The sequence below is a fragment of the Leptonychotes weddellii genome, chromosome 6, assembly GCF_054177405.1.
Source record: "Leptonychotes weddellii isolate Sample4059 chromosome 6, ASM5417740v2, whole genome shotgun sequence".
Taxonomy (NCBI): Eukaryota; Metazoa; Chordata; class Mammalia; order Carnivora; family Phocidae; genus Leptonychotes; species Leptonychotes weddellii.
Genome location: NC_138374.1, coordinates 26,326,517 through 26,353,261, shown reverse-complemented (window position 1 = coordinate 26,353,261; position 26,745 = coordinate 26,326,517). Strand labels below are relative to the sequence as shown.

The window sequence follows — 26,745 nt, the reverse complement described above, 5'->3', positions numbered from 1 at the left end:
GGCAAAGACACCCAAGAATCAGCACAGCAGGCCCCTCCCCCAGAAGACCAGCTGGAACATCAGGTGAATACCAACTTTATGGAGCACACAGAACTGCAAAACTCCAGCACTAGGGGAAAAAGGTATGTATAATTCAAGGTTTCATCTCATGATTCTTTCATCTTTCAGTTTAAAATTTTCCTTTTCTTTTTTTTCCTTTTTAACTAGTTTCTTATTTTATCAGCTCTTTATTTTTAAGTCATTTTTTAACATTCATTTTTACATTTACATTTTACAGATATACTCTTCATTTCTGGCTTCCTTTCACTGTCTTCAATTTCATTTTTGTAAATATATAGGTTTTGCTTTCTTTACAATTTTGGGATTGAGTGTCTTCTAACAAACAGACCAAAATACACCCAGGACTAAATGGATCACCCTGTTTTGTCCACCTGGAAGATTATATTCTCTCTTCCCCCCACCTTTTTTTTCTTTTTCTTTTCATTTTGGTGTCTGACCTCTTTGGATATGTCTAGTGTGTATTTCACTTGGGTCATGGTTGATATTTTGAGTTTGTTCTATCATTCATTCATTCTTCTCTGGGCAAAATGACAAAAGGAGGAATTTACAACAAAGGAAAGAACCAGAGGTAATACTCTCTGCCACAGATCTAATCAATATGGATATAAGTAAAATGTCAGAGCTGAAATTCAGGACAATGATTATAAAGTTACTAGCTGGGCTTGAAAAAAGCATAGAAGACACTAGTCTCTTAGTGTAGAAATAAATTCTAATCAGGCTAAAATTAAAAATGCTTTAACAATGAGATGCAGTATAAATTGGATGCTCTAACAGCTAGGGTAAATGAGGCAGAAGAGAGAGTCAGTGACATAGAAGATAAGATGATGGAAAGGCAGGAAGCTGAGGAAAAGAGGGAAAAACAACCAAGGGACCATGAGGGGAGGCTTCAAGAAATCAGCAATACCATAAAACAAAACAATATTTGAATTATTGGGGTCCCAGAGGAAGAAGAAAGAGATAGAGGAATAGAAAGTATATTTGATCAAATCATAGCTGAGAACTCCCCTAATCTGGGGGAAAAAAACAGGCATTCAAGTCCAAGAGGTAGAAAGAACGCCCCCCAAAATCAATAAAAATAGTTCAACACCCCAGGGCGCCTGGGTGGCTCAGTTGGTTAAGTGACTGCCTCTGGCTCAGGTCATGGTCCTGGAGTCCCGGGATCGAGTCCCGCATTGGGCTCCCTGCTCAGCAGGGAGTCTGCTTCTCCCTCTGACCCTCCCCGCTCTCATGCTCTATCTCATTCTCTCTCTCAAATAAATAAATAAAATCTTTAAAAAAAAAAATAGTTCAACACCCCAACATATAATAGTGAAGCTTGCAAATTTCAGAGCTAAAGAGAAAATCCTGAAAGCAGCTTGAGGAAAGAGCTCCTTAATCTACATTAGACTGGCAGCAGACCTATCCGCAGAAGGCCAGAAAGGCCTGGCATGACATATTCAGGGAACTAAATAAGAAAAAACATTGCAGCCAAGAATACTTTATCCAGCAAGGCTGTCACTCAGAATAGAAGGAGAGATAAAGAGCTTCCAGGACAAACAGAAACTAAAAGAATTTGTGATCATTAAACCAGCCCTGCAAGAAATATTAAAGGAGATCCTGTAAGTGAAGACAAAGCCCAAAAGTAACATAGACCAGAAAGAAACAGAGACAATCTACAGAACAGGGACTTTACAGGTAATATAATGGCACTAAATTCATATCTGTCGATAGTTACTCTGAATGTAAATGGGCTAAATGCTCCAGTCAAAAGACACAGGGTATCAGATTGGATAAAAAAGCAAGACCCATCCATATACTTTCTATAAGAGACTCATTTTAGACCTAAAGACACCTCCAGACTGAAAGTGAGGGGGTGGAGAACCATTTACCACGCTAATGGACATCAAAAGAAAGCTGCAGTAGCAATCTTCATATCAGACAAATTAGATTTTAAACCAAAGACTGTAGAGTAATGAAGAGGGACACTATATGACACTTAAAAGGTCTATCCAACAAGAAGATCTAACAATTATAAATATTTATGCTCCTAACTTAGGAGCAGCCAATTATCTAAACCAATTAATAACCAAATTAAAGAAACACACTGGTAATAATACAATAATCAACATCCCACTCACAGCAATGGACAGGTCATCTAAGCAGAAGATCAACAAGGAAACAGGGGCTTTGAATGGCACACTGGACCAGATGGACTTCACAAATATATACAGAGCATTCCATCCTAAAGCAATAGAATACACATTCTTCCCGAGTGCACATGGAACATTCTCCAGGATAGATCACATACTGGGTCACAAATCACATCTCAACCAGTACCAGAAGATTGGGATTATTCCCTGCAAATTTTCAGACCACAATGCTTTGAAACTTGAATTCAATCACAAGAGGAAATTTGGAAGGAACTCAAACACTTGGAGGTTAAAGAGCATCCTACTAAAGAATGAATGGGTCAACCAGGAAATTAAAGAAGAATTAAAAAAATTCATGGAAACAAATGAAAATGAAAACACAACTGTTCAAAACCTTTGGGATACAGCAAAGGCAGTCCTAACAGGGAAATACATAGCAATACAAGCCTTTCTCAAAAAATTAGAAAAGTCCCAAATACACAAGCTAACCTTACAAAAGGAGCTGGAGAAAGGACAGCAAATAAAGCCTAAACCAGCAGGAGAAGAAAAATAATAAAAATTAGAGTACAAATCAATGAAATAGAAACCAAAAGAACAGTAAAACAGATCAATGAAACTAGAAGCTGGTCCTTTGAAAGAATTAATAAGATCAATAAACCCCTAGCCAGACTTATCAAAAAGAAAAGAGAAAGGACCCAAATTAATAAAATCATGAATGAAAGCGAGACCACGACCAACACGAAGGAAATACAAACAATTTTAACAACATATAAGCAACTATATGCCAACAAATTAGGCAAGCTGGAAGAAATGGACGCATTCCTGGAAACATATAAACTACCAAAACTGAAACAGGGAGAAATAGAAACCCTGAACAGACCCATAACCAGCAAGGAAACTAAAGCAGTAATCAAAAATCTCCCAACAAACAAGAGTCCAGGACCGGATGGCTTCCCAGGGGAATTCCACAAAACATTTAAAGAAGAACTAACACCTATTCTTCTGAAGCTGTTTCAGAAAATAGAAAGGGAAGGAAAACTTCTAAGTCCTCCTATGAGGCCAACGTTACCCTGATACCAAAACCAGACAAAGACCCCATCAAAAAGGAGAATTACAAACAAAGATCCCTGATGAATATGGATGCTAAAATTCTCACCAAGATACTTGACAATAGGATCCAACAGTATATTAAAAGGATTACTCACCACAACCAAGTGGGATTTATTCCTTGGCTGCAAGGGTGGTTTAAGAACCATATGATCCTCTCAATTGATGCAGAAAAAGCACTTGACAAAAGACAGCATCCTTTCTTGATAGAGGGAACATACCTCAATATCACAAAAGCCATATACAAAAAGCCCAGGGCAAATATCATTCTCAATGGGGAAAAACTGAGAGCTTTTCCTCTAAAGTCAGGGACACGACAGGGATGCCCACTCTCACCACTGTTGTTCAACAGAGTACTAGAAGTCCTAGCCTCAGCAATCAGACAACAAAAAGAAATGAAAGGCATCCAAATTGGCAAAGAAGTCAAACTCTCACTCTTTGCCGATGACATGATACTTTATGTGGAAACCCAAAAGACTCCACCCCAAAATTGCTAGAACTCATACAGGAATTCAGGAAAGTGGCAGGATATAAAATCAATGCACAGAAGTCAGTTGCATTTCTATACACTACCAATGAGACAGAAGAAAGAGAAATTAAGGAGTTGATCCCATTTACAAATGCACCAAAAACCATCAGAGACCTAGGAATAGACCTAACCAAAGAGGTAAAGAATCTGTACTCTAAAAACTACAGACACTCATGAAAGAAATTGAGGAAGACACAAAGAAATGGAAAAACATTCCATGCTCATGGATTGGAAGAGTAAATATTGTTAAAATGTCTATGCTACCTAGAGCAATCTACATGTTCAATGTAATCGCTATCAAAATACCACCGACATTCTTCACAGAGCTGGAACAAATTATCCTAAAATTTGTATGGAACCAGAAAAGACCCCGAATTGCCAGAGGAATGTTGAAAAAGAAAACCAAAGTTGGTGGCATCACAATGCCGGACTTCAAGCTGTATTTCAAAGCTGTCATCATCAAGACAGTATGGTACTGGCACAAAAACAGACACATAGATCAATGGAACAGAATAGAGAACCCAGAAATGGACCCTCAACTCTATGGTCAACTAATCTTCGACAAAGCAGGAAAGAATGTCCAATGGAAAAAAAGACAGTCTCTTCAACAAATGGTGTTGGGAAAATGAAACTGGACCATTTCCTTACAACGTACACAAAATAGACTCAAAATGGATGAAAGACCTAAATGTGAGACAGGAATCCATCAAAATCCTAGAGGAGAACACAGGCAGCAACCTCTTCGACCTCAGCCACAGCAACTTCTTGCTGGACATGTCTCCAAAGGCAAGGGGAACAAAGGCAAAAAATGAACTATTGGGACTTCATCAAGATAAAAAGCTTTTGCACAGCAAAGGAAACAGTCGACAAAAACAAAAGACAGCCGACAGAATGGGAGAAGATATTTGCAAATGTCTTATCAGATGAAGGGCTAGTATCCAAAATCTATAAAGAAATTATCACTCAACACCCCAAAAACAAATAATCCAATCAAGAAATGGGCAGAAGACATGAACAGACATTTCTGCAAAGAAGACACCCAAATGGCCAACAGACACATGAAAAAGTGCCCAACATCACTCGGCATCAGGGAAATACAAATCAAAACTACAGTGAGATACCACCTCACACCAGTCAGAATGGCTAAAATTAACAAGTCAGGAAACGACAGATGTTGGCAAGGATGCGGAGAAAGGGGAACCCTCCTACACTGTCGGTGGGACTGCAAGCTGGTGCATCCACTCTGGAAAACAGTATGGAGGTTCCCTCAAGAAGTTAAAAACAGAGCTATGCTACAACCCAGCAACTGTGCTACTAGGTATTTACCCCAAAGATACAAATGTAGTGATCCGAAGGGGCATTTGCACCCCAATGTTCATAGCAGCAATGTCCACAATAGCCAAACTGTGGAAAGAGCCAAGATGCCCATCGACAAATGAATAGATAAAGAAAATGTGGTTTATATATACAATGGAATATTACTCAGCCATCAGAACGGACAAATGCTTACCATTTACATGGACATGGATGGAACTGGAGGCTATTATGCGAAGCGAAATAAGTCAATCAGAGAAAGACAATTATATGGTTTCACTCCTATGTGGAATATAAGAAACAGTGCAGATGATCATAGGGGCAGGGAGGGAAAACCGAATGAGAAGTCATCAGAACCATGAAAGACTCTTAACTATGGGAAACAAACACGTTGCTGGAGGGGAGGTGGGGGGATGGGTATTTGGCTGACGGGCATTAAGGAGGGCACATGATGTGATGAGCACTGGATCTTATATCAAACTGATGAATCACTGAACGCTATATCCAAAACTAACGATACGTTGGCTAATGGAATTTAAATGAAAAAAAAAAAAAAGCAGAGGAGCAAACACTATGTGCCAGGCAGTATTCTAAGCACTTCATATTAACTCAGTTAATCTTGATAATAACCTTATCTTTCCCATGTATTGATGGCACAGAGGGAAGTTAGAAGACCACCCGATGTCATACAGCTAGTCAGTGGTGGGCCTGGGATTTAAGGAAGGCAGTGTAACTCCCAAGTCTGAGCTCTTAGCCATGAGGCTAAGCTGCCTCTGTATGAAAGTGGAAAATCTGGACCCTGTACCCAGTGCTACCATGGACCCCTCCAGACAAAGCGACCTTCACAGGTAGCCTTGACCAGCGTGAGCTGTGTGACTACAGTCAGGCAAGCAGACCAGGCCTAGCCTCACACCCTCAGAGCCACAGGCACACCACTCTTTGTAAAGCCGAAGCCCCACTGGTAGATGTGGCTCCAGGGTTCCAATCCTGTTTTTGGTTTGTTTGCTTTTAAGATTTTATTGTTAAGTAATCTCTACACCCAATGTGGGGCTCGAACCACAACCCTGAGATCTAAGAGTTGCATGCCCCACCACTGAGCCAGCCAGGCGCCCCAACCCTTTTTTTTTTTTTTAAATGAAAATGAAACTTCTCTCCTTTTGTCAGGGGAGGGGACCATCACAGCAAAGAAGCTAAACTTACGGACTCTTTCCCTAGATAAAGGCTGATACACACATACACAATTTTTCAAGTATCATTTCAGGGGCTTCACAGATCTCCTAGAATAAGACACGGACGACAGGCTACAAACCCGTTCTCAGGGACAGAATGTCATAAAGGAAGCAGGGCAGCATGAGCATGGTAGAACCGAGGTGGTGGGTACAATTCTGCCACCTGTTCTGTGTTAAAATTTTTCCTAATAAAATGTTGGGAGGAGAAAAAAAAACATAAACAAAAACTTGTTTTTAAAAAGGGTAAATAGCGCCAGGTGCTAAAAATATAACTTACATGTTATAGGCACAGATCTGTTCTCACGATTTTTTAATTCATAATAAAACTTCCTACTCTGGAGAGTGGGATAATACGGATATCTTATGCGAAGACATCCCTACCTTGTGAGCTTTTAGAATATTACTACTAAATACCATTTCCATTACACTTAGTATTTTAAAAATTGTAAAGGACGATTTTACTTATTTAAATGAACTTAATGCCCTATTCCAGAATCACGAGGACAATTGGCTTTTACTTTTGGGGAAACCTTATTTTACCCCAAATTATTCCTAGGGCTCAACAATATACAGTCGCCACCACCTTTCTTGTTTATATTTCCTTCTGCTTTTTCTGAGCTCATTTCACACAGGCGCCCTGATGGCCCCTGTTTACTGTGCTGCCCAGCACCTCTGATGTTCCATTTACTTCCCCACATCAGGCATAAACTGTCCCTAGAGCCACGGGACACAAGCTCTACACACAGGCAAGTAGCCAAACAGCACCATGTGACCCGTGGCTTGGCCAGCAGGTGCTCGGGAATTATTAAATGAATGAATGCTCTGTCAGCAGGACAACCAATCACTGATAGGCCCCACCGATGGCTGCCCAAGATCACGTACAGCTGCCCGCTAGACTTCCAATGGGCTCTCAACTCCCAACTACCAGTTCTTATTTATGAACTAGAGAGATCACTCCGTAACCTCTTTTTTTCAGGGCGATGCTTGGAGACTAGGAAAGACCTGTTAAGAAATTAGGTCCTTGAATAATCAGGTATAATAATTATACTTAAGATTAAGGAAAAGCCAAAAGGTACCCGAGCATTTACACGAGACCTTTCATAAAGCAAGGCTCCGGGCTACAAATCCTGTTACTTCCCGGCCCACAAAAATGAAAATATCCTAGTTACGGGTCAGCAGGTTTTCACTAAGAAAACCTAACTTGTTCTGGCCCAAAGTTATGGCTGACCAAAGGGGACAGCTAAAGGAGCCAAACCCAAGAGCACAGGGAGAAGGGCTGTGTCTGATAGTGAGCATTCGAAGTGGTTTGGGGACACTTACGGTTCAAGCCAGTGAAGCTGAACATTCCGATTTGCTCAGTGATGTGGTTCCAGGTTCCAGGAGTCTTGAGGGCTTCTAAGCGTGCCCTGAGTTCAGATCTCATGGTCAGAATCCGGTCAGCCATTGTCTTCACATTACCCGTCCTGAGTGGACAGCAATATAAATATCAATCCAGATTAGGGCAGACAGATGGCTCACAGAAGCATGTAGGTTTAAAAAATGTAATGTAATCTATACACTGAAAATGAGATCATGACCTCCCTGTGGTAGTAGGTGGGTGCCTGGCTGGGTGGACGAGCAGACCAGAGAGATACTTACCAGGCAGAAGGAAGGAAGTGAGCTTCTGATGGAGTTCAGTGCTCATCTTGGATCTACTGGCAGTAATACCATTCATGTTTTAACCCAGAATTCACCTATGCCCTGACCCAGACGGGATAATGTACTTTATCAGGCCTAAATGAGCAGACTGTAGATTTAGCTACTATATAAAAATTACTGTTCCAAGAAAAGGCAAAATAGATGCAAATTAAATAAGAATGAAGAGTCCCCAAATTGTCACAATGACTTGCAGCTGGATAAACTATTCCATCAGGAATTCCTTCCTGTGTTTCCCAACTGTTAGGGGAGGAAGCCTAGTACTGGGAGGGCTGGGAAAATGCCCCATTCCTCGAGTGCTTCCTCCTCTGGGCCAGCGCTGTGTACTCACATGTGTGTGTTACACTCACGGGAGTAGGCACCAGCCTCATTTTACAGAAGTACCTGAGACTCAGAATTTAAAGTAATTTTGTCCTGCCTCTGCCAAAATCAAAGGAAGAGAGAGTTAAATGTAAGGGGACAACTAACTGTTCTACATTCCCACACCTCACCCATCAGGCCTCGCGCCTCTTACCATTCCTTAAAGAGCTCAGGGTTAGAGAGGGTCCGGGCCACAATTCGCGCTCCCTGAGCGGGGGGGTTGGACCAAGTAATTCGCACAATCTTCTCCATCTGGGAAAGGACCCGCAGGATGCTATCAGGATCTTTTGCAACCACGGTGAGATTGCCCACTCGCTCATCTAAAGGGAGGGATGAGAGTCAGCTTGGAGCACTGAGGCAGGCGGGGCGGGGCGGGGCGGGGCTGTAACTCAGGAGAGCACTCACTGTAGAGCCCGAAGTTCTTGGAGAAGGACTGAGCGCAGAAGAGCTCGAATCCTTCAGACACAAAATAGCGAACAGCCCAGGCGTCTTTCTCTAGGTCTCCAGATGCAAAGCCCTGATAGGCTGAGTCAAAGAAGGGGAACAGAAACCGGCGCTGCGAGGAAGGAAAGCGAGTCAGGGCAGGAGATCCTTCTGGAACCAACCTCAGACACCAGCCTTCCTTCCCCAACTGGTGCCCGCACAGAATTTCTAACACTACCCATTTGTCCTCGCTCTCCCTTTCTGCATTCAACCACCACTTTACATCTGTTCCTCTGTTCAGCTAAATACCAACCAACAAATCTAACAATTTCAGTAAACCTTATTTTTTTAAGTATACCATCCTAGAGTCACGATGCCACTTTGCCAACAGGACTTATTTGTGAGGCACGGAGGTAGTGTCCTGTGTTGGTGGAGTCTTCCCTCTGAATTCCTGGTGTGATAAGCTTAGTCAGCTTGGTCTCTCCAGGGCTCCCCAACAATCTCGGGGCTAGTCTACTGGGCACTTAAGACGAAGGAGACCGTGGAGTCCCTATTCTCACCCCTCCGACCTCCTCAAAGAACTCCCCACAACTGAGCTTGCCCCTCCTACTGGACTCGTGCTCTGAGTGGACACCACTTCTATGCCCCCAACTGTCCAAGCCAGAAGCCAGGGTGCATCCTCCACTCCTGGTAGCTCCTCCCTCGCATCCAGCTACATCCAACCACATCCCGGGTCCTATCACCCCATCTCCTGGGAGCTCGAGAGTCCTTTCAGGTCCGCCCCTGCCACGGCCTGCATTCAGGTCCCCGTCAGCTCCCAGCCGGATCGCGGTAACAGCCTCCTCACCGCTCTCTGGGCCTGTCTCATCTTGCCTCCCTCTGACCCACTCCCTGCTGCGTAGCCTGATGACCACAAAGTTCTGATGACATCAAAGTTTTTCAGTGGCTCCCCACTGCCCTGCAAATAAAGTCCAATGCCTCAGCACAGGATCTGGCCCCCATTTACCTCTAACTCACTCACAACCCCTTAGGACTCTAGGCTGTACCGAGAATTACTTCCAATTCCTTAAATGGGCCATGATTTCTGCCTTGGGCTGTGATCACACTCCTCCCTCCGTAGGGAACATTCCATCCCTGCCAGCCCCAACCTGTCCTCATCCTTCAAGTTGCAACATGGCTTCTTCTGCCACTACTGCTCTCCTAGCATGCACACGCGCACACGCACACACATGCACACGCACGCACTCCCCGAAGTCTGGGCTACATGCCTCCACGTAACCCCATCAACACAGCCACAGTACTTGGCTGTCTCCCCAGACAGGCTGTGTGCTCTCTGAGGGCAAGGACCGTCTCTGCTGTGTTCACTCTTGTACCCCCCTGGTGCCTGGCACGTAACAATTTCTCACTGAATATTCTCTAAACATGTTAATGAAGAATATATACACTTTGAGCTAGAAATTCCAACCTAGGAAGTGTAATCCCAAAGAAATAATAAAAAGGAGTCTTATACATAATTGTTCAGAAGAACAAGAAACCTGAGATCTAAATGTCCATCGACTGATTTAATCAATCACTAATGGGACATAGCCATGCATGGGAATGGTGCTACAGAACTTTAAATGGCATGTAAAGGAATTCAGATGAAACACAAAGTATGTTGCAAAACCGTATAGATAAAATGATGCCATCTTTGTGAAAGAAATATATTTACATGTGTAACTACTTAAAAAACAACAACAATATTCTATATACCAAAATAGTAACAGTAGCTTTCAGTTAATACTTATTTTCTTCTTTAGGCTTTTCCCCATTTTCCAAACTCTTCCGTAAACAGGTATTGCTTTTGAATACATAAAATAATAATACTATTTTTCAAGAGATGCTCTGAAAGAGCAGCTACCTTCATGACAGAGGCGATCTGCTTCCACTGCTCCGGAGTTGGGTCAGTCCCAGTGGGGTTGTGTGCACAGGCGTGGAGGACAAAGATGGAGAACTCGGGGGCATTCTGAGGGGAAGGAAGCCACATCAGTTCCGACGCTAGCAGGAATATCCGGGGGTCAGAGTCAGTGACACACTGGGCAAGGGGCAGCGTATTTCTTCCTTATGTGCTAACTCAGAAACCACCATTTTGGTTTGAGTAGGGATGTTTCAGACTGTCTCCCTTATCGACTGATCCAAAGCCCCTTCCCTGCTCCTCCTGACACCATGGGTCTGTTTACTTTTCATCTAATCGCCCACCTCCAGATCATTTAGGAAACCCTGGAGATCGAGTCCTCTCTTCGCTGCATCCCAGTAGTGATAGGACCGAATGTCTTTAAATCCAGCGGCAGAAAACACACTGTTATGATTCTCTGTAAGCAGAAGGGTAAAAAGTTAAATGCTTTGACAAAAAAGGAGGCATAACTGGAAAGGACACACATCAGCTGCCGGGGCCCTCACGGGCTCAGCATTCACTGGGCAATGTCGAGGTGAGGGGTGAAGTCTTAGAAGAATGACTGCAACCACCAAGAACAAGTTCAATCAGTCAGTCGTACTAAACTTATATCCTACCACGGTGAGACTTCCTGTATCTGTACTTTCTGCCTCCTCGGGGAAGTTTCAACATATGCTAAAACACAAGTCTACCAGCAGTCTTGAGAACAAGTATTCCTAATCTGGACTGGAGCATCGGGTCACTCATATACTGCCATAACCCACTGCTCAAGCCATTCCCAATGTCAGTTGATCCAGGGCTGGGCTATCTTTTCTGCATAAACAGTGAGCGTCATGAGGGTAATTCCCCCGGCTCCTCTGCAGCCCAAGGACTCACCCCAGGTTGGTGAGGACACATAGACGGGCGTATCCTTGTTGTTGGTTCCATTGTACCATCGGGCTAAGAACTCGGCTCCAATTCGGAGTGCGCCTGTCCCCCCCAGAGACTGCACACCTCCAACCTGAAAGAGAAGCAGCAGCGGGGTCACTGGCTGATAACGGTGAAGTCAGATGATTATCAGGAAAACCATGGTAACGACGAGCACTTACTTTGTGCCTGCTCTGTGCTAAGCCCTTTAAACACTCTCTTACGGAAAGCTCATAACTACGCACGGAGATAACTATGATTTGCCCATGCTTACAAACGAGGAAACTGAGCCTATGAGAAGTGAAGCCCTTTGCTCAGTAAGCAGCCCCTGAGCACTAAGGCCAGGTCTTCAACCCGGGAAGTCTGGGAGTCTGACTCTTGGAGGAGCTTCCCAACTGAACACAGGCTGAGGACATACCCAGGCCACATTCAAGTGTGCCCGCCTGGAAGGCAAACCTGTCCCTTCGGCACCCATCCCAAGATCAAAATTTATGCCTCCAGCATAAATGTGAAATGTCTCTGGCTTGCCAGTGACCTCAATCTGCAATACTCATCGCTATAAAGCAGGCCCATTAACCCGGAGAAATATGTTCTAACAAAAGTGACATGTGAGGATGACTTTCCTTAACTTCCTCGCATCTCAAAATGACCTCACGTGGGCGATGACAGAGTCCTAGTTCTTCCCATTTACAAAAGACCTTCACACACATTCTTATTTGATTCTTACACAATTCTCTAAAGTAAGTCCTAAATCCCCAACCCCAATACACATGAGGAAATCCATTCAGAGAAGTGGTCTGTGAAAGGCTAGGAGTGGCAGGAAAGCGGTGAGCGGCAGAGCTGGAAATGAATCCAGGAGGCCTCCTCGCTTCAGATCTAGTCACCCGCCCTGGTTATGCTGCCCTGCCTACATGCCTCCGATTCTGCCCTCTCGCAATTCTTAGTAGGCTTTGGCAAGACTCTTTCAGTAGAGGAATGGCCTACACTGCTCAATATGTCAAAGGACTAAGGAGAAAGAAAGGAAAGGATCATCTGAGAAAATCTATCTAAATAAAAGGAAGGGCACACAGCAATCTGACAACAATGGCAACCTCCAGGGAGCAGCCTAGGAGGGGGAATAGTGGTCAAGGGGTCTCTGGCCTACTCTAGACGTTATTTTTTAAATTAAGGAGAATGTGTTCATGTATTATTTGTAAAATTTTGAAATAATTTCAAAAATATATTTAGCTGTCTGGGATTTGCTGGAAAATAATTCACCTTTGGCATGGGGGTGGGGGGGTCATTGTTGAAGCTAGGCGATGGATACAACACGGGGGTTTGTTCATCACATTGCATTATCTATTTTGTAAATATTTGAAATTTTCCACAAAGTGGTCTAAAAAAGCCCTTCCTAGACAAGAAGAAAAGCTGTAAATTTTTTAAAAACAAAACACTGATGCTAAAAGATAACAAAGGGAAAAAAGTGGAAAAAGGGAAGACCAAGCTCATTCATGAATATTGATACTCACTTTCCAAAAAAACATTAATGGATAGCACGAATCCAACAGTACACTAATAAATACCCCTTGCTCAAGTGACAGTCAGCCCATGAATGCAAGATTGTTAAGAAATATATTATAAAATGTGTCATGCTGGGTGTCTGGGTGGCTCAGTCAGTTAAGCATCTGACTCTTGATCTCAGCTCAGGTCTTGATCTCAAGAGTCATGAGTTCAGGCCCTGAACCAGTCTCCACACTGAGCATAGAGCCTACTTAAAAAAAAAAAAAAAAAGTGTCATGCTGCTAGGTAGAGAAAATCCAAATGATCTTCCTAACAGATTAAAAGCATAGCTATTCCTGATTTTGACACTCAGTAAAACAGGAGATAATGGAATACTTCTTGAAAATAACAGGAGAAATTCATTCAGCCATGATGAATAAGTCAGCTTCATGACGAATAGTGACTCATTGGCAGAAATCCTCTTTAAGCCAGGAACGAGGCAGTGATACCAATTATCATCATTTGTTATTCCTCCCCAGTGTTCTATTTGTATTCAGAGGTCTGAGCATCTGTGAAGGAATGCTGTCTGAAACATGAAAAAAAAGCAAAGTGGACACTCAGGGGAAGGAGGCTGGGCACACCAACGTGCCTGTCCTTCAGGGTGACCCACTGAGTGCCAGGCCCCTCCCATTACTATCAAGGTCTTTTTTTTTTTTTTAAGATTTTATTTATTTATTTGAGAGATAGAGAATGAGAGAGAGCAAGCACATGAGAGGGGGGAGGGTCAGAGGGAGAAGCAGACTCCCCGCCGAGCAGGGAGCCCGATGAGGGACTCGATCCAGGGACTCCAGGATCATGACCTGAGCCAAAGGCAGTCGCTTAACCAACTGAGCCACCCAGGCGCCCCAAGGTCTTTTTTTTTTTTTAAGATTTTATTTATTTATTAGAGAGAGAGAGATAGCAAGAGTGAGCACAAGCAGGGAGAAAGGGAGAAGCAGCCTCCCCGCTGAGCCAGGAGCGCAATGTGCGGCTCGATCCCAGGACCCTGAGATCATGACCTGAGCTGAAGGCAGACACTTAACTGACTGAGCCACCCAGGCGCCCCTACTTTCAAGGTCTTGCCTTCACATTTCATCTATCTGGATTCTTCATACAAATCACTACCAAGGTGATGTTAAGCCATATGTGTGTTTTTCATGGATTTGTCACCAGCTAAGTTGAATGTCAACTTTATTCATTATTTCACATTTCAAACACCTAAGCAATTCTGGAATGTTGCTATTTCTATACAAATGAGCAAGGTTCTCCTTGAACCTGGTTTTCAGTTATCATGGATATGTGACAGGTGTATGTGGACAATCAGTGCAAACATTCCCAGGTATAATCTTTTATTTCCTTTCTCTCCCACTTCAAAACACAAATTCATTAAATAAAAGAAGTCAGAAGGTCAGGAGACTAGACTGAAAACATATTTGGAAGAAATAAACCCACTTCAGTAACATTAACTAATTCTTAACATTCATGACATATATAACACTTGACATCAAATTCTCAAGAAATTATCACTCCATAAAAATATACTGAACGTGGCATGGCTTCAGTGAAACACAAGCGACATCAACAATTAAAAGAGAAACATTTGGGGTGAATCAATAATGTATCAATTTGGTCACTCTGGGAACCGAATTTTGGCAAACTTCCAAAACGCCCAAGGAAGGCCTACATTTGGGATGAAGGTAACAAGTGTAAAGTTCCAAAGGAACCAGGCAACTAGCCCTGGGTGGCTACACTGGGGGAGTCCAGAACAAGAAAAATCCAGCAACACATGGTGTGCATGATGCCAGGAGGTAATCTACACTCCTGATTTAGCTACATGGCCGGAAGAAATCCCTGCTGGATTCGACAACACTTGTCTGAGACCACAGTTTGCCGATGTGATGTCTTCAGTGTGAGGAACAGGAGAGCGACCAGAAGCTGCTTATGGCCAAGGCCATGATGCATGAACCTGGGCAGCCCTAGCAGTTCACACGGTCTCTGGCACAGGGTGCTAACACGGGCAAAGCTGATGAAGAAGACGGTGTTGAAAGGATGAGCCGCAGAGAAAGCCCTAAGCCTCCCAGAGGCGATGGTCAAAGTGAGGACCTGGGATAGCATCACATGGCCCACAAGCCCTCCTACCGATGGCAGCTCAGGAATTTCCAAAGCTGAAATACTACAGTGCAGGAGGTGAAAACTGGACCTATGGTCTGGATCCTAAGGTCTAAAAATAGAAAGCAGTAAGAGGCAGTGGTGAGTGTAGAAAACAGGTCTCCTCAAAATGATTGATGGACCTGGTAATGTTAAATCTTGAGAAGACAAATATAAGGGAAGAAATGATTACTGATTGTTTTCTGGTCCATTCATTCATTCATGCCTCATCTCCTTCAAGTTTTGGCTGATGGGCACCTGGGTGGCTCAGTCCGTTAAGCGTCCGACTTGGTTTTGCCTCAGGTCATGATCTCAGGGTCATGAGATCAAGCCCTGCATTGGGATACATGCTCAGCGCAGAGTCTGCTTAAGACTCTCTCTACCTCTCCCTCTGCCCCTGCCCCCTGCGCACGCGCTCTCTCTCTCAAATAAATCTTTAAAAAAAAAAAGTTTTGGCTGAAATGTCATTTCTATTTCTATCTTAACTACCCTAGTGAAAACCATATCTACCCCACCTCCCACACTCAGCACCCCTAATGTGCCTCTTCTACTCTATTTTTACAGCATTTATATTCTTTTAATATACTCTATCATGTCCTTATCTATTACATTTACAGTTGGCTTCTCCTCACAAAACTGTAAGCCAGGGCAGAAGATTTGGGGTCTTTTGGTCACCGCTGTGCTCCAGCTTCTAGAACAGTGCCTACCCTTAGTGGTAAGCACTCATCTGTTGACTGAATGAGTGAATTCAAACATCTGAGAATCTCTGAAATGCCAGGCTAGGGCTAAATGCTGAAGATTTACGAGATAAATAAGTAAGCCATCATCCCTGCCCTGAGGGAAGTCATGGTCTTGTAGGAGACAGACATAAAATTATACATCATAGTAATAAGCACAGTTAAGTACAGTTATTCTTAAATTGTGAACAAAGTCCTGTGATAACTCAGCGCTGCCGGAGAGAGCAAAGGATTCGGCATGGAAGTGACCCTTGGCCAGGCCCTGCGTGACTTACAGACTCCTGGAATGGCTGGAACCCAAGGGGGATGGGGGGCTGTGAGTCACTGGAGAAGAGGATGAAGGTTGGCTACAAAATATACATGCCCAGCTCAAAGTCTAGATTTGCCCTGTAGATAATGGAGGGGTTACTGTGTGTGTATGTGAGGCAGGGAGCAGGTGACATGATTATCAGGTTTTTTTGCTACGGAAGATCATCCTAGTTGCACTGCGCAGAATCTTTTTTTTAAGATTTTTTTTTTTTTTTATTTGAGAGAGAGAAAGGGGCTGAGAGAGAGAACACGAGGGAGAGGGAGAAGCAGACTCGGGAGCCCGACGCAGGGCTCGATCCCAGGAGCTCAAGATCATGACCTGAGCCAAAGGTAGATGCTTAACTGACTGAGCCACCCAGGCGCCCCCACACTGTGCAGAATCCAATAGAATGGGGAGGAGACTAGAGGCAGGAGGCTATCACAAGAATCCAAATGAGAGGATGGTGGGCTGAACTAAGATGGCAGCTTGGGGATGGTGAGGACGTCCAGGGAAAAAGGAAAAACTCAGAGCTCAGAACCAGCCAGGACCTAGGGGGATGCAGATGCCAAGAGAGCATCCTAAACCATCGCCCCCCCCCAAAAAAAGCCTTCAAATATTTACAGACTGCTATCTAAATTTGTTCTCTGATCAAAAACACAACACAGGACGAAGCAGACGAAGAGGGCAGGCCATGTTCCACAAGTCTTACAGAATGAAATGACCAAAACGGGAGCACTGGTCAGAGGAACAAGCACTTGGCCACGATGGTTAGTACGTGTCTAAGAAACGTACAGTTTCAGAGGAAGAAGTTCCCCAACACAGAAACTGTTTTTCTTTGTCAACAACAGAATTCCATCAAATCTACCCATAGCGTCTCTCAAGATAACCCCAGCTGCCTAAGCCCCCCACTCTCAAACTTCATCAGGACGCTCCTCCAGCAAAACTCATTAATTACTTGCCTAATCATGACCCGAGTTCCAGGACCTTCACTCAGAGCCTCCCTGCCTCCTGAGAGAAGACTGGGCCTGTGTGCCCGTCATTTTTTCCCCTGGCCACCGAGGCATCTGAGTAACAGCATGTGGAGAATAAATGATTCCAAGATGTGGTCCCTTCCACGCATGAAGGCTGGGCTACGACACTGGCCCAGAGGAGCAGTCAGGACAGCTGGCTTTAATTGCATGATACCTACCTGGGCTATCGCAAAACCCGAGCCCATCCCCTGCCTACTCCTGCAGCAGGTTTATCTTCTTCGGACACTTGGACTGGCTAACTCCTCTGCTCAAACCTTCAGGTGGTTTCCCCTGCCCAAGGTGCCCAAATCAGCCTGGACATGCTCCCAGCTCCAATCAGGTAGGTCTCTCTTCTACCTAGTGGAATTCCCACTACTCCAAACAAATACCTCTCCTTTTTCCTTCCTCTGTACTTTGTGGTTCCCAACCTTGGCTATACTTTGGAGTCACCTGTGGAACTTTTAAAACTATGCCCTTGCAGGGAAGGGAAGGGAACTGGGGGGAGGAAGGGGGCGCTGGGAGTGAAAGGGCAGGAAGGGGGGCGCCTGGGTGGCTCAGTGGGTTAAGTATCTCCCTTCGGCTCAGGTCATGATCTCAGGGTCGTGAGATTGAGCCCCAGGTGGGGCTCTGTGTTGGGTGTGGAGCCTGCTTGGGACTCTCTCTCTCTCTCTCCCTATCTCCTTCTGCCCATCCCCAATTCTGCTTGCACATGTTCTCTCAAAAAAAAAAAATTTTTTTTTTCAAGGGGTTCAGAGGCCCCTTAACCGATCCCCTAAGCAAGTGTTCCCTGTGGGACCATGAACCACAAACTAGTCCTTTCCTAACATGTGGATGAGATGTAGGAGTTAGAGGGTAAATGCCTTGCCCATGGACAAAGAAGGAGCAGATCTGGGTCCAGACCCCGATCTCTTGATCATTCCATTAAATTCCCTTGGCTTGGCATTTCCGCGGACGGCTTCAACCCCAGCAGCAGCAATCTGATCATCTAGGGCACACGACACAACAGTCACAGAGGCCAGGCTTGGCGTCTGGCCACAGCACGTGCACTATCAGGGCCTTAAGATCACACTACTTAAACTCTTACTCACGGACACGTCAATAGACATAACACCTAACACTTTAAACCAAATTGAGTTTTCTTTATTCTTTTTATTTTTTTTATCACACACACAATGCTTTCTCACTTTATTTTTTTTTTAAGATTTTATTTATTTATTTGCCAGAGAGATCGAGTGAGCACAAGCAGGAGGAGCAGCAGGAAGAGGGAGAAGCAGACTCCCCGCCGAGCAGGGAGCCCAATGGGGGACTCGATCCCAGGACCCTGGGATCGTGACCTGAGCCGAAGGCAGACCCTTAACCGACTGAGCCACCCAGGTGCCCCCAAATTGAGTTTTCAACCTTTTTTCACCTTTGCAGTTTCTAAAGAAAATACAGTTGACCCTGACACAGGCTTGAATTGCACAGGTCCACATACACCTGGACTTTTTTTTTTTTTAACAAATCCAGTGCAGTATTGGAAATGTATTTTCCCTTCCTTATGGTTTTCTTAATAATATTTTCTTTTCTCTTACTTTATTGTAAGAACACATACAAAATATGTGTTAACAAACTGTTTAGGTTCTCCATCAGGCTGCCAGTAGACTATCAGCACGTCAGTTTTCGGGGAGTCAAAACTGATACAAGGATTTTCGATGGAGCGTGGAGTTGGCACCCCTAACCCCCATGTTGTTCAAGGGCCACCTGTCCATCCTTACCCAAAACTCACCCGCTTCTCCTGGAGAGCTGGGCTATCGTCCCCGAGGGCCAGGCGGGAAGCACAGGACCGGAACTCGGCCAGGCCCAGGATCGGCAGGTACTCGTGGTTCAGGCTGTTGTCATTGGCGATCTCCTGCTCTACCTTCCTCACAACCGGCAAAACCCAGGGCTGGCTGTCATCTGTGCGATAAGCTGGGACATGGCAAAGAGTCACGTCAGAGAGAGGAGGCAGGCTTCATTCAAGTAAGAGCTGGTGCTGGGACTGGGAGGCCTTCCACCTCCTTCCATCAAACAGGACAGGGAGTGAAATGAAAGTAAAGCTCATTCACTGACTGCCCGCCTGCTCCGGGCCAGGCACTGGGCTAGGTGCATGCAGGCAGGACAGCCATGGTTCCTACCCTGAGCTCTTAAATAGGTGACCTCAAAAAGACAGCATGCTGAAATGACGCTGGGACATCACAGAGCCTGACAGACGGGAAGAGTGCACGAGCGAGCACGCTGCACACTCAGAAACACCTTACAGTTGTTCTGTTGATCGTCCTAGCACACTGAGCTCTGGAAAGCCATGAGCCCAGAATCTTCCTCCTTCTGCATCTCCCCAAGAGATTTCTGTAAAAGTGCTAGGTGCTACTTCACATGACTGCTGCAACTTCAAACATAAAATATGGAGAGGGGGTGGCAGAAGGGGGAAGTCTACGTCCTCCTCTTGTCCTGGAAGAACAGAAGTGGGACAAATCATGAGCAAAGGCCCCAGGGCTGAAGATTCCAGCAGATGGTTACACAATCACCCAACAATCTATCTGATACCTGCACACATCTCTGTCCTCTCTCTGTCACTGCTGGCCATTTTGCCTGTCCCTCCTACTTCATATTCCACACTTTTATCAATCTAAATGTATCTATTACATAATACTTAGTCTTGCCTACAGCAAATTCCTAAGCCCCTCGACACTAAAAGTATTTTTAGTCCCGTTATCCTATCACTGATTTTTTTCCCCCTCTAGTACCGTATGATTATCTCAGGCTTATAGCTTTAGAGGGCAGCTGCTGTGGCTTGCACCCAGGCCAGTGATTTGAGCAGATGCCTCACAGGGGTCATTTGACTCTGCTGGAAGTTTAGGTCTCCAACAGACCCACACAAACACATTCTTTTTTTATAGCTGCATAACTCATGAATGTACCATAATTTGTTTTCCCAGTCTCTTGTTGATGGACATTTGAGTTGCTTCCCATCTTTGGCTATTACAAAACAATACTTCAGTGAACAACCTCATACATATGTCATCTTCCATGTAAATATATCCATAGGATGCAAGGTGGAAAATGGAAGAGTAGGCTAAGAGGTATGTGTATTTGCAGTTTTGACAGATATATCCAAATTGGCCTCCATACGGATTTTATCAGTTAAAACTCCTACCATCAATGTGTAAGTGTCTGCTTCCCACAGCCTCATCCAGAGTAAATTTTTGCCAGTAATGAGGATGCAAATGGTACCTCAGAGTAGTTTTAATCCGCATTTCTCTTATTATGAACGCAATTGGGCATTTTTCTTATTTACTTATTTACTTACTTACTTATTTATTTAAGTGGGCTCCATGCCTAGCATGGAGCCCAACATGGGACTTGAACTCATGATCCTGAGATCAAGACATGAGCGGAGATCAAGAGTTGGAGGCTTAACCGACTGAGCCACTCAGGTGCCCCCATTTTTCCCATTTATGATCCATTTACAACACAATTTTAGTGGCTAGGCAACATTCCTTTCCATGCATACTTAACAATTTGTGTTGCTTTCGATGATCTGATATTATAAACATTGTGATAAACGTCCTTACATCTTTACATATATTCATGAGTGTTCCCTTAGAATAAAGTTTCTAGATGAAAAATTACACTCAAAAGTTATACAACAAATAATACTTTATAAGATCATTTTGATTTGGGGTCTTTCTTCTATCAACTAACTCTACCCTCTAGGAATGTGTCATCTCCAAATCTGATAAGCACCTCAAACTAGTAATAAGAAAGTGGCCGGAGCTGCAGACTGACACAGCCACTAACAAACCACTACTGTCTGGGTAGGTGGCTGTGACTCACCACACTGTCGTAACACTCACATGCTACCCCCTGGCCTACTGAGTTCCTTCCAAACCAGTCAAAAAGCCTACTTTATCAGGTGGGATTCGGTCTGGTTTTTTTTTTAAGATTTTATTTATTGGGGTGCCTGGGTGGCTCAGTTGCTTAAGCATCTACCTTCGGCTCAGGTCATGATCCCAGGGTCCTGGGATCGAGCCCCGCATCGGGCTCCCTGCTCCGCGGGAAGCCTGCTTCTCCCCCTCCCGCTCCCCCTGCTTGTGTTTCCTCTCTCGCTGTGTCTCTCTCTATCAAATAAATAAATAAAATATTTTTTAAAAAAGATTTTATTTATTTACTTGAGACAGAACAAGAGAGAGCTGCACGCACATGTGCAAGAGCAGAGGGGAAGGGCAGAGGGAGAAGGAGAAGCAGACTGTCCACTGAGCAGGGAGCCCATGTGGGACTCGATCCCAGGACCCCAGGATCATGACCCGAGCTGAAAACAAATGCTTAACCAACTGAGCCACCCAGGCGCCCCTGGTCTGTTTTTTTAAAGAAATACCAAAATAACCACTTTTAAGTAAGAGTCGTCCCTGAAGGAAATCTATGATCACAATGCTACCATTGTTCATAATATTCTTGGAATTCTTCTTTTGGAATTATTGTTAGACACGATGTCTCATTATTTTGAATATCCTCAATGGTGCCAAATCTTTGTCCTTTGAAAGTAAATTTGATTTTTGGAAATGGAACTTGCAGCAAGAGCAAACACATCTTTAACTAAACCACACAGAGGAGATACTATTTAGATGTACAATGTGGGTGTTCATAGAAAAACCAGTTCTATTAATGCTTCACATCTGTGTTTGGAAGTTATGTATATTACATAATTATGACATATGTATTATATGTATGATAACATGTCATTTGTAAACCATGTATTAGAAATAAAGAGAAAAGATGAAAAAGTCCCAGAACTGCTGTTCTTACCCATACTGTATATTGTGTACTACTCTAAAAAATCCTGTCATATGACTAGACGCAAGGAGGCATTGTGTCTATATTGTGACAAAAGAGAAATTGGCCAACTTATACCTCCCCTGCCTCCTTCACCGTCCAGTTTCTCCCAGGTTCAGTTCCAGATTTATTCCCCATGCCTTGACTAACTGCCCTAATGAAGCAGATCAGCCAAAGGCTCTTGGGTGATTAGAGCAATGAGGTCAAGCATTATTAACAACTATGATTCCTGCTCTCCCAGGGGATTTTCATTCCTGTTTGTCAGATCCAGGAGTTTCTCATTCATGTTTTCATTCACTCACTCATTTAACAAGGACTTACTGAACCTACCGAGAACCAGACACTGGCTACAAGTAGCTACACAGAAATGGGTAAGGTCAAATAAGATACTGTCTGCCCTGGAGGAAACATAGAATATACAGCCCTTAATTCTCTTGTAACGAGTCAGGGAAGATTTTACAGAGAATGAAGGATGAATGATGAATAAGAATTTAAAAGGTAGTCAAGGAAAGGGCATTCCAGCGTAGAAGAGGAGATTTCCCTTCTACCCTTCTAGGTTCTTCGGCTGGTCTACTAATTAAATTGCCATAACAGATTAACAGAAGAAAAACAAAAGTTTAATAACCTCTGCCACTTGAATACATGGGAGAGACCCAAGAAAACTGAGTAACTCTCCGAAGTAGCCAAAGCCATCACCTTAAATACCGCCTTCAGCTAAAGACAAAAGATGTTGGGTGTGGGGAATCAGTTCTGGGAGGTGACCAGTAAAAGCACAGGAAACAACAGAAAGGTCATGATGCAGATTTAAGCCCCGCCTCTCCACTGATAAGTTCCTCCAGATTTAGAGTCATCTGAGAGAGACATTCTTACAAATGGATAGTTCCCTTATAAATGTAAATATTTCTTATAAAAGGGTAACTTCTACTTGGTTTTCAGAGCTTCGCCTGTATTTGCAGTTTCTTAAAAATAACCAGCTTAGGGCATATTTGGGGGGGGGGCGGGGGCAGTACATTTTGCTTCGCTTCACCAGACTGAGGGAACACCTGTCTAAAGGTCCAAGAGGCTTGGAGACATGACGGTTTTGAGGATCTGCATTTTCATGGTTCAGACATAGGACCCATGGAGGAATATGGGTTAAAGAGTCTTGGAGGACGTCCTCATCTAAGGAACGTCGTTTCAATGGGGAAAAAACTGAAAGCATTAAACAAGAGGGTGATAAACTGCAAAGGGGGAACAGAGATGGATCGTTAAGTCAGGTGGGTACTGCAATAATTCAGAAAGGGAATAATGAAGTCTTCCATTCAGGTAGTGGCAGCAAGGAAAAAGAAAAGAGGAGATACTCAAAATAGATTTAGGAGGTAGAAAATACAGAACCTAATGACCAAATAAATTGACGTGGGATCAAGGAAAGGATGACAAATGACTCAAAAGTCTCTCTAGTCTGGATAAAGGCTGGTGGTGATGCGGGGAGGTGGGGGTGGGGTGGGAAGGTGGTCTAAGATATAAAACATAAGCAGAAAAAAAAAGAAAAGATTGAGGGGAAGGTGGAAATGATGAGCTGTGTTCGAAACATGTTGAATTTGAGGTGGTTGCAGGATGTGTCTAGCAAACCGTACCCAGTGTGGGTCTGGCATTCAGGGAAAAAGTGCAGGATGGAAAGAAAGATTCCATAATTATAGACATCGATGGTACCTGAGCCATAGTAATAACAAGGACTTACTGAATCCTTAGTATCTACGAGGCATTGTGCTAAGTGCTTTACTTTTTCTTCTAACCCCCGTTTAATTCCTATAATGACTTACAATATAGATACTATGATCTGGAAACTGAGGTCAGAAGAGTTGAATAATTTGCCCAAGATCAAATGGATTATAAGAGCTAAGCTGTCATACTATTAAGTTCATGGATCCATGTGTTCTTTTTAAGAACAAGAGAAAGCCTGAAGCAAGCAGGCCCCAGAGGCCTGTGTGAGGGGCCTCTTTATCAGCAGGCTCCCCAGCTCCAGGCACCTCTGCCCTTCTGCATGGGTACAAGCTCTTTTAGAGAAGTCACACAAGTTTCAGGGGAGTGCAGCAGTGCTGCTTTCCAGAAGAAAGGAAAACACAGGGAATTAAATTATCAAACCGTCCCCCTCCTCTCCTCTGAACATCTCTACTTCCCTCCCCACCCCCACCCCCCAGGAGCCCCTGCACATATGTATGCCTCTTAAGGCCCTTTTCCAACTAGAGTCATGGGAAGAGGGCCAGGGAGTATTCAGAAACACCTGATACAGCACATATATCCAACAATTTTATGTGAAGGTGCTAGAAATCCACATTAAAGTCCACAACAAATATTAAAATAAGAGTAGGCTATCTGGAACCAAAGGAAGCTAAGTTTACATGACAGACAGACAGGAGTCTATGAAGAAATGTCTTGCTTCAGGCTGCATCAGGCTGGACCCACGTCTCCCCTGCCCTTGAAGCACTAAAATGGTCAGCTCAGAGCACGTCACACTTAAAATGTGATGCTCTGCTTTAACTATAAGGAAATTATGGAAACAGTCACAAAGAATATCTCTGGAGAAATTCTCAGCAAGTAGAAACTAGGCAGTGAAATTATAGTTGCAGCTAATTTTTTTTTAAAGATTTATTTATTTATTTGAGAGAGCGAGAATGAGAGAGAGTACATGAGAGGGGGGAGGGTTAGAGGGAGAAGCAGGCTCCCCGCCGAGCAGGGAGCCCGATGCGGGACTCGATCCCGGGACTCCAGGATCATGACCTGAGCCGAAGGCAGTCGCTTAACCAACTGAGCCACCCAGGCGCCCCAGTTGCAGCTAATTTTAAACACGTCCAACATCACTAGAACTTGAGCTGGATAATCTCCACTGGGTTTTATCTTAACACGGGGGAAAAAAAAAAAAAGTATCTTCCCCAAAGTCAGTGATTAATTACATTTCCTTCACAAAGGATATACTTGGGGATGTGTGTTAACTAGAGCTAGGACATACAAAAGCTGGAAGGAGACCTCTTAATTCGACTCTAATCAGACCCTTATCTGAACACCTGCCATCCACAAAAAAAGAGATCATAAAAAGAAAAATAATATTTATATGACACTTTTCACTTATGTATCACATTTCACACATAACTATTCATTTAATCCTCAGCCAACTGATGAGGCCAGTAACATCATTATCCTACATGTAATGTGCGAGTGAATCTTCGAGTAGAATTTTACAGAGATCATTCCATCCCCACTCCTCATTTAACAGACTGAGTTCCAGGATATTAAATAGCCCTCCCAAGGTCACTTTGCTGGACTGCAGGGATGGCCTGTACTCAGAATCTCCCGGCTCTTCCCACTACAGTGCACTGGCAGCCTCTGGACAACCTGAGGACCCAAAATAGAGGAGAGGACAGTTCCATCACCAATAGCCATACGACCTGGGGCAAACTGCTTCACCCATCTGGGCTTCAGCTTCCCTATGTCTCAAACAATCCTCCATAGTTGTTGTAAGCATTAAATCAGATTAAATGCATAAATCATCTGTTCATGGTAAGGAGGGGCAGTTCCTGGGTTCCTGGGAAACATGACAAAAGCACCATCACATGTGAGGTGACCACCTGAACTGCAAACTATACTTCTGAGCCAATCACTTCTGGCCTGAGCTGGCAGGGTGCTTTTTCTCTGCACGAGCAGTTTATTTCTGAACCAATGTCAGAAATGATTTCATTTTGCAGTTCTTAAGCTGAAAATTTTTATTCAACATCTTCTGTGCAACCTACCCGAAGAAATGCCGAAACAACAATAATAGTAACAGAAATGCCAAAACAACTCTTACATAACCCCTACTTATCTGCCAGATACTATTCTAAGTACGTGAAATGTATTTGATTCTCACAAAAACCCTGTAAGATAGTTTAATGGTAACTGAGTCAAAAAAAAAAAAAATTGAACATTTTTAAAAGATGTATTTAAGTCAACATCAACATATATATCTGGCCCTAAATAAATACTTGGAGGTTTTAAATTGTATTTAAATTAAGAGCTTGAATGGTGCCCAATTCCAATTCAACTCAAGGCAACCTTTCAATACTTCTCCCACTCAGGTGTCTGCTAAAAACATCACTTACTCGGGCACCTGGGTGGCTCAATCGGTTAGGCATCTGCTTTCGGCTCAGGTCATGATCCCAGAATCCTGGGATCGAGTCCCGCATCAGGCTCCCCGCTTAGCGGGAGGTCTGCTTCTCCGTCGTCCTCTGCCACTCCACCCCCCACTTGTGCTCTCTCGCTATCAAATAAATAAATAAAATCTTTAAAAAAAATACAAGGGCGCCTGGGTGGCTCAGTTGGTTAAGCAACTGCCTTCGGCTCAGGTCATGATCCTGGAGTCCCGGGATCGAGTCCCGCATCGGGCTCCCTGCTCGGCAGGGAGTCTGCTTCTCCCTCTGACCCTCCTCCCTCTCATGCTCTCTGTCTCTCATTCTCTCTCTCAAAATAAATAAATAAATAAAATCTTTAAAAAAAA

General features: G+C 43.9%; 1 protein-coding gene across 1 annotated transcript in view; it reads right to left on the bottom strand.

Moving 5' to 3' along the window:
* GOT1 (glutamic-oxaloacetic transaminase 1) overlaps positions 1 to 25,655 on the bottom strand; it is a 28,228-nt gene extending 2,573 nt beyond the window's left edge. Inside the window, exons 1-9 of the mRNA XM_081823073.1 lie at positions 25,556 to 25,655; positions 23,246 to 23,426; positions 19,153 to 19,375; positions 11,656 to 11,779; positions 11,085 to 11,197; positions 10,747 to 10,851; positions 8,829 to 8,979; positions 8,578 to 8,743; positions 7,689 to 7,831 (exon numbers count right to left, since the gene is read on the bottom strand). Of these exons, the coding sequence (XP_081679199.1) occupies positions 7,689 to 7,831; positions 8,578 to 8,743; positions 8,829 to 8,979; positions 10,747 to 10,851; positions 11,085 to 11,197; positions 11,656 to 11,779; positions 19,153 to 19,375; positions 23,246 to 23,426; positions 25,556 to 25,655 (1,306 nt within the window). The remainder of the gene's footprint in view (positions 1 to 7,688; positions 7,832 to 8,577; positions 8,744 to 8,828; positions 8,980 to 10,746; positions 10,852 to 11,084; positions 11,198 to 11,655; positions 11,780 to 19,152; positions 19,376 to 23,245; positions 23,427 to 25,555) is intronic.
* Positions 25,656 to 26,745: the final 1,090 nt, after the last annotated feature.